Source organism: Morus notabilis, unplaced genomic scaffold, assembly GCF_000414095.1.
Source record: "Morus notabilis unplaced genomic scaffold, ASM41409v2 Scaffold1460, whole genome shotgun sequence".
Classification (NCBI taxonomy): Eukaryota; Viridiplantae; Streptophyta; class Magnoliopsida; order Rosales; family Moraceae; genus Morus; species Morus notabilis.
This window is the reverse complement of record NW_010362372.1, coordinates 249,571-258,251: the sequence shown is the minus strand read 5'-3', so window position 1 is coordinate 258,251 and position 8,681 is coordinate 249,571. Positions and strand designations below refer to the sequence as shown.

At 31.5% G+C, this 8,681-nt stretch overlaps 1 protein-coding gene across 1 annotated transcript; it reads right to left on the bottom strand.

The window, feature by feature from the left end:
- Positions 1–1,315: 1,315 nt before the first annotated feature.
- LOC21397242 (subtilisin-like protease SBT3.9) lies at positions 1,316–5,334 on the bottom strand. The gene is made up of 10 exons (XM_024168010.1): positions 5,037–5,334; positions 4,825–4,916; positions 4,608–4,705; positions 4,303–4,458; positions 3,470–4,122; positions 3,275–3,360; positions 2,892–3,140; positions 2,656–2,770; positions 2,395–2,569; positions 1,316–2,048 (listed from the first exon to the last, which is right to left on the bottom strand). The coding sequence occupies exons 1-10, from the start codon at positions 5,157–5,159 to the stop codon at positions 1,471–1,473; spliced, it is 2,325 nt and encodes a 774-aa protein (XP_024023778.1). The 5' UTR covers positions 5,160–5,334; the 3' UTR covers positions 1,316–1,470.
- Positions 5,335–8,681: the final 3,347 nt, after the last annotated feature.

The following is an 8,681-nucleotide window of genomic DNA, read 5'->3' as shown; positions in this document are numbered from 1 at the left end:
TATTTTAATATAAGACGTAATTAATTAATTGTTAATCGATTAGATTATGTAGAAAGGGGGGAAAATTGCTAAATATCTTAATCAAGAGGCTCACTGATTATTCATATTGGACATTGGCGGCACGTGATATCACGTGAACAAAGTCACATGCATTCCAATATTAAGGTCATCCATTCTAACTCAGACAAAGACAGAAAAAGATCATGCATCCGAAATGTTTCTTTACTATTGTGCTCTCAAATTACAAATATACATATAATAGCTGTTTTTATTATTATTATTATTATTATATTTTGTGAAACTGTTAAATTTGTAAAATTAGAGAGACATTTTACTAGTAATATTACTCTTTGACCATTGAGCATTCTGTACAAGAACTAACCACTTTAGTTAAAAAAAAAAAAAAAAAAAATCTAAATTTCAATGGAAAACACCTCCTAGTGCTCATCTTTCCTAAATATTCCTCAAATGCATGGGTTAGCATGTACGTAAAAAAAAATAAAAAAAAAAAGTGTTGACTCTTCCAAAACTTGAATGCAGAAAATGTTTGCTTACGAGTATTTGTCTTTTTTTTTTTTTTTTTAAATATATGGAAAACCTCTAAATGACGTACCGTGTTGAGTAGGATTAGTGACAATATCATAGAGAGGGTGATAAATGTCCAAAACAACCAATTTCAAGTCAGAGAGTCTATTTTGCAATCTTTGAGAAGTGGAGTTGAGTAATCATGTAATCCTTCTGTAGACCCACTAATCCTTCTTTGTGAGTCTATTTTGCCTACTAATCCTTCAATAGACTACCCATCAGGGGATTCTGATTATGTTTCTGAAAGAACAAGGGCTCTATGGGGAATTACTGATGAGGTTCTGCAAATTGATGACGACTTTCATGATGACTAAATAAATTCATGGCTTTGGTAGGCCGTCTTAATGTTCATGCTAGTGATCGATAATTGGATCAATAGTGTGTAACTTCTTGTGCAAAACTTTCGGCTAAAATGTTGTTATTGTTGTTTTTTTTTTTTTTGGCTGAAATGTTGAGTTGTATTTACTTTTTACATGAATAAAATTATTTTGGTACTCTGTGTTATAATGAAACATGTGAAGGAAAGGAATGAAGTTTTTTTTTTTTTTTCATTTGTTTTTTCATCTTTATGTCGTTTGGTATGATGGGAAGATAGAAAACATGTAATACAAGTGAAATATACATGAGTGACGTAAATGCTAATTAGCTCAAATTATTTAAACTAAGAACTTATCTCGTAATTTAATACAAACTATATGACTAAACCATGATTCAAAGTTTAACATAAAAGGTAATTACAAAAACACTTATTTATTTTTTCAATAAAAGGCCATACATACGACAAAGTCCAAAACAAGATAAAGGGAGATAAACACAATCCTTAAACAAGCCAAACCACACGGTAAAATCAGCCTCATATTAATGTACTAATAAACTTGTGACATTTTATTCATCAGAAAATGATTTAAATGCGATGACACGAACCGCTATAGGACTCCTCACAAGATGCTTACCATCGCTCCAAGTTAAGCTCCCAAACTTGTAATATCCGTGCAGTTTTTGATTTGAGAAGAAGCTAACTTTGAACGACAAGCTTTTAATGGTTGAATTGAACCCCAAACTTTGAGGTTCAATCGTTATTTTTATGCCTGGAGGAGCCTCGATCACAGCCTTATACACTGAATTTACATCTCCAATGTTTGTCACAGTTCTTGTCACTATTACTTTCTCCCCATTTCTCAGATTTGGGACTGTTATAGAAGGAAGGTTTAAATCCAATGCAGAGAAGCCTTTTCGATTGGAATTGTTTATACTCATGTCGGTTAAAACCGAAATCGATGCATCAACGAAACCTATTGAGACGAGGAATTGATAATAATCCTCTATAGTGACATTGTAAATGAGACCCGGATCCAATGCTTTTTCAGGATTAACTAGGCCACCACCCATGTCAAATGGATCTGCAAGTTTACGATTTGGACCCTCTGCGTATATGTATGATCCATCTGTTCCAACTTGAGACCCTGCAATTTGCATGAAATTAAAACTAAATTTAGGATTTTTTTTTTCCGTTTTCCGTTGCTGTAAAATTGAAAAATTATTTTACTTTTTTTTATCAAAAAATAAAAAAATAAAAATAAAAATCAAAAAGAAAATGGGACATCGAAATTAAGTTGGCATTGACCTTCTTTTCTATTGCTTAATTAAAATGCAATTCAAAATTTTTTTAAAAAAATCAAAAGAAGGTAGGAAATAAAGCAGACAAAAAAAGTTATAGGATCATAATAAACATGAAAAATAAACTAGATAATAAACTGGTTTAAGGTTAGTTTAGGCGTTTCGAGCTTTGAGTTATTAAGTTTGACTCACCAGTAGTGATAAGAGCTGATTTTATGGCAGAAGGAGACCAATCCTTATGAACAGATTTGATGAGAGCTACAATCCCTGATACATGTGGACATGCCATTGAAGTTCCTGACATAAATTCATATTTACCTCCTGGTACTGCAGCCAAGATATCCACTCCCGGGGCGGCTATGTCCGGCTAAGCATAAAAATTATGTTTTAAGAATAAATATGTATATGTAGTTAATTATAAAGTTAATTGATATATAAAGTTAGTGGCTATGCCTTGAGAACTTCCGGGATCAAGGAATTAGGTCCTCTGGATGAGAAAGTCGCTACTTTCGGGGATGGCAATATTCCTGTAACTGTTTTTGGATAACTTAACTTTGCAGTTGGAGAACTAATTTGTTCATAGAAGACAAATCAATAAGAAGAATAAGCTAGAATTAGTAATATTTTCTTTGTCGTTAATTAGCTAATTTGAAAATTTAATTTTGTATGAAATGTTCGTTTTCGATTACCTTGCGGTGACAACGTAGTTGAAGACTTTTGCAGCTGTCGTATAATCAACTTCAACACATGGAATTCTACATTCTGAATTCAGATCAGAGTATGGCTGTGCAAGTATGACGCCAACTCCTCCTGCTATACGTACAGCTTCTGATGCATAAACTACGTTCATTACTTTTATGTCACTTGATAATGACGAACAAAGCACTATTTTCCCTTTTGTTAATGTGGAATTCAGATTTCCAGGCAAACATTTCGAGCTTCAACAAAAATACCGAGTACAAACATTAATATTATGTATAGTAAGATCAGGATTAATCAACAAAATAAATCAATTAATATATAGCAGGATTAATCGAAATAAATATTAATATATCAGACGAGGTCTTTTTACGAGGTAGCATTGTCTGCAAGTATGAATTGGGACGATATCAGTTGAGCAAAAGCATTTGTAGTTTTTTCAAAAGAAAGGGCTTGGCCCTGCAACAAAAAATTTTAAAAAATAAAAATAAAAAAATTTACATCATCAACGTTATTTCAGATGAATTTAATTCATAGGATATGAAGAATTCAGTTTTCGTTAAATTACCCAGAAAGTGCGGTTATTTCCAAGGGTAATGGCCGTTGGGAAGGCTCTGTCAATTGTGGTGGCTGCAACACTTATGGTCCAAGGAAAGGCGTCTGAAGCAGTTTGCGAGACGGGACCTTCATTCCCGACCGCTGCAACAAAGGTTACGCCCTTTGCAGTGGCCAAGAGAGCAGCATATGCAGTTAGATCCTTATCCAAAGGCAGAAGAGGAACGGTCGAGCCAAGAGAGGCGGATATGATGTCAACGCCGTCGTCAACGGCTTTGTCGATTGCTTTTAGAATATCAGATGAAGCGCCTCTTCCACTTTCCCACAAGGCCTTGTAGATCGCCAAGTGAGCACGAGGCGCTCCGCCTCTCGCCACTCCCGCTGCCAGTCCTTTATAGTTTGCATTTTTCACAAAATTCCCAGCGGCAGTTGAGGCTGTGTGAGTTCCATGCCCACCAATATCCCTTGCCGATAGATAATCTTTGACTCCACTTTTGTTTAATTGATGTGATTCAACAAATCCTTTTACGAACCACCGAGCGCCAATGATTTTCTTGTTGCAATTTGTGCTGTTGAATTGTTGGCCCTTTTCGCAGATGCCTTTCCAGCGTTTTGGGATTGGAGGCATGCCATCATCCTTAAAACTTTCAGACTCTGGCCATACACCTATATACATACATATACATATATATATATATATGTGATGCAAATTTGAGTTAAATTTGAGCTCTTTGAAATGTCATTACTACTTCATCGCTTAATATACAATAAAATGATAAAGAAACATAGTGCCTTTAATGTCATTATCCAAATATATCGGGTATTAGTAACATAGATGTATCTAACCTGAATCAACCACACCAATAATAGTTCCTTGCCCCAGATTGTTAGATAAAGGACTTTGTGGCGAATATTTGTGAGGGACTCCCAAGAAGTCCCAACTTCTAGTCGTATGAGCTTTGACAATGTAGTCTGGAATTACTTTCACAACTCCAGGAATTTCTGCAATCATCAATGTATATATGGTGGTAATATATATACATATATATACATACCTAGAGTAATATGGATCTTTTAAATAAAATAAAAAATTAAAAGAGAAAAAAAAAAAGAGGAAGACAGTGATAAAGTTCTTGAAAATTATGACATACTTGCTATAGCTTTGGCCTCCGCGTCTGTTAATCTTGCAGCAATCCCGGAAAAGCCATGTCTATAGCTGTAGAGAATGGACTGCTTCGCAGCTTCCTTGCTTCAATAATTACAAAATTAAGTAGAGATTATACTATTTTACATCTATTGTCCATGTTAATATATAATAATAGAAACACTGTAGCAATATAAATATATCATTTTTATATACATACGTACCTCCCTAAGAAGTCAGATAGCATCTTATAGTGAGACTTCTTAGTTGCTACAGGATCATCATGCATCTTCTCTCCTAAGAACACAATGTGAACCTGAAACGAAAAAGTTGATTCTTTTATAACCAGTTCATATATATGTATATGTATATGTATATATATAGAATAACATATCATGTTCATTTGAAGAATTCATGATTAATTCATATTTCATACTTTAGTAGAAGTAGCCTCAACAAGAAAGAGATTATGAGGAAGGCTTTGTTGAAGCAAGAATAGAGCAAGAACCACAAGAGAGCTGGAGTTGTTTCTTGTGGATTTTGATTTTGTCGGATTCATTTTTTTTCTTTTTTTTTTTCAGCAGAGGACTGAGGAGGCTATAGCTGTTTGGCTTTGTAATGCTTATCCTTACGAGTTTGCGCCTTTTTTTATAGAGTACCTGCGCACATGTGAGATTCCATTATGAAAATTGAATAATGTTGCAGCACCAGTGAGTTGTTGTGTGGTATTTTTTTTGACAGTCCATGGTATTTCTCATTTTGAAAATTTAGAGCTTCTTTATTTGCATTCAAATTCAAAAAATAAAAATTTATTTTTAAGTTACAACTTTATTTAAGTTTATGGTTTTTTTTTTTTGTAAAATTTGAGGCTAAAATCTGAGTTCAAGTTCCCCTTTTAGCTCAAATTTTTAAACTCAAATTCAAGTTAATGAACAGTATTTTTTCTATTATTAAAAACACCATAACTGAAAAGTTATCATTATTTATTTCTATCATATCAAACAACTTTTAAAAAAAAAATTACAATCTTTCATTTTTTTTAATACTCCTCTGAATTCCAATCCTATTCATCCTTCCACATTTCCGTCCTTATCAAGTTAACCCTTAATTATATGGAAAGAATGAAGATAATTAGAAACATTTTATTTATTTATTTATTTTTATTATTATTTTTAATTCTGTTCTTTAATGGTTGAAAAAACAAAATGAATATGTAAATTTGGTTGAGGTTGGAAATATTTAGCTGCAGCTGATGAATAAGAATATTTTCTTTCACTATTATTGTTTAACTTTAGCTGGTCCCTCTCCGACAGAAAAATAGAAAGAACTTGCACTCAATCATTTCATGCCTGAAATAATAATGTTCATTATGTATTCCGTCTCAAAATATGTGGACTTGGCATGTGAAATAATAATGTTCATTTGTATCGGCCCACAATAAGAAACTTTATGCACGTGAAACGCGACTATTTTTGGAGGCATTAAAAAGTTAAATAAAATTAATTTTAAACCACCAAGTAATTAATACTATGTACTGTTTAAATATCAATCAATTTTACAATCAGGGAACTACGATGAGTGAGAAAATTTTTTAGAGTAAATGTTGTTGATTTTGTATCTCTCACAGTACACGTAGCCACTTAAGCTTCGGAAGGTTACTAAACGAGTCACCACAACTCTTCAGACAGGTTAAAACGACTCATTGATCAGTCAACTTCACCGATCGATTCCACGAGTCAATACTCAGCCTTAGGCACCAAGAAACGAGAGAATATCCTTAAGACATTCCTTAGAAAGGAATTGGCAATGAATCCATCCCCAAAAGGAAAGAAATCAGCCAATCAAACTAGAAGAATCAATGAGAAAAGAGATCAACGGTTGATTTGGGCAAACAAGTAATAAGCTCTCTAAGCGAGATTAATTACCCTCCACATAAGAAAACTAAATTCTCAGCAGCTACGTAATAAGGAATAAGAATCAACTTGTAATGGACATCAAACGGCATTTGACCAATCAACGAGAAGGTGAATCTGTAAAAGAAATATCACGTAAAAGGGAAACAAGGATCACGCATTGAAGGCCAAATCACCCAGGAAAACAGGAAACTCTGTGGAGCCTCATTTTTATTTTATTTTATTAATTACTTTCTATTATAATAATTTTTATTTATATTTTTATATTATTTATTTTCTTTTAATTAATTATTCTTTATTATTATATTATCATGAATTATATTTAATATTAGGTTTAAATATATAGTAATATACAACATTAATTATTAAAATGAGAAAAAATAAATAAAAAATTAAAATACCATTTATGACGACAAATGTGGTCGCAAAACATTTATGCCATGTTAGCTAATTCAACGTTTTTTGCGACAACTTAATTCACAAATTGTTGTCGTAAATACTTAATGACATGTCATCTTGACGATGCAACCGACGAAATAATTGCATCGACTCATTTACGATGATTGTTGTTGCAAATGTAATTACGACAATGGCTTGTCGTCCCAAAAAATTTCTTTGCAACAATTCAATTGCGGCGATATGTTTGCAATGACAAGTAGTCTCAAAAAATATATTTGCGACGACTTTGTATTTTTTATAAGGACTTTTAGTCGTCATTAACAACCTTATTTCTTGTAGTGTAAAAGGGTATTTATCAAGAATAACGGTGAAGGTTCAAACTCATACACTCTTAAAAATAAATGGTTATTGCCCCCTTAACTATATAAAAGTATTGAAAAATCCGTTCAAATCCATCTATCCATGAAACTATTTTAAGTTGCGTTTGGTTGGTAGGTTCGTACTATAATTTAAATTATGATTCGTGATTTATTGCAGTATTTTCTTTCATAAAAATGCACATAAATTAAAAATAATTCTGAATCATGATTCTAAATCTATGAATCAAACGTCTACTTAATGAGATAGGTGATGTAAATGTGATATATTCCAAATAATAGTTTTTTTTTTTCATTTTGATTTTGAATAATGTTGCTCTGTTCTTTTATAAAATTTAGAGTCTTAGACGGTGAGTGATCCTTTATCTTTTACATTCTTTCTTTTTTTTTTTTTTTATGGAGAAAGAGTGGAAAAATCTGATATCAGTCGTCTCTAATCACAAACATCGTAATTATGAGATATAATTATCAGTCATGTTGAAATATGAAATCTGAACAATGAGGTTTATCAGTCATAATCGATCATGTTTCTAATTCCAGAGCCCAATTATATGAAATTTGATCCTAATGTTACGTCAATCATGTTGCTCAAAACTGTTTGGACCACTTTGAAGTACAATAATAATCATGAACATCGCAGACTGAGCTAGGTTGTACCTAGTACTGTTCCACATAATCATTTGTTTGCCTATTTTTATCAAATCTAGTTCTATTTTTACAATCTCATTTAATTTTAATCAAATTTATTTATTAAAAAATTAATCCTATCAGTATCACAACTTACGGAGACAATTTCTTTTTTTCTTATCAATGTTGTTTGCCTAGTTTTTTTTTTTTTTTTTGGAGTTTCTCTTATAAGACTAAATAAATAGAACTACTGATACTTTTATTTTTAGATGTTTTTAGTTGTCAAATATGTATTAAAAATTATATTTGTATCAAAAACTATTTAGTTTACATATTTTTATAATCTCATTTGATTTTAATCAGATTTAACAGTTAAAAAACTAATCTTACCAATAGAACGGCCTATTAAAGACACTCCCTTTTTTTTTTTATCAATGTTGTTTGCCTAGGTTTTTTTTTTAATCAACATAATCAATGTTGGTTGCCTAGTTATCTCGCTCAATATTTTCCTTTGTTTTTTTTTAACTACTTGATTTTTTCTTTAATTAATTAATTAATTAATTAATTAAGGAATATTTTTTAGTACACTAACATATAAATATGTTAAATTTTTTTCTGTTAAAATTACATAAAAACATGTTAAAATTAAAAAATATATAAATCTAATAATTAAAAAAATTTAACGCTAACATCTTAAAAAATCTCCCGATAATTAACTAAGGACACAATAAAATATTAGTTTACAACCTATCTGTCCTTTAGTTC

Coding starts and splice junctions, on each gene's coding strand:
- LOC21397242 (XM_024168010.1), bottom strand. CDS start 5,159: ATGAATCCGACAAAATCAAAATCCACAAGAAACAACTCCAGCTCTCTT. Junction 3,361..3,469: donor GAAATAACCGCACTTTCTGG/GTAATTTAACGA, acceptor TTTTTGTTGCAG/GGCCAAGCCCTTTCTTTTGA. Junction 2,570..2,655: donor TGATCCCGGAAGTTCTCAAG/GCATAGCCACTA, acceptor TTTTATGCTTAG/CCGGACATAGCCGCCCCGGG.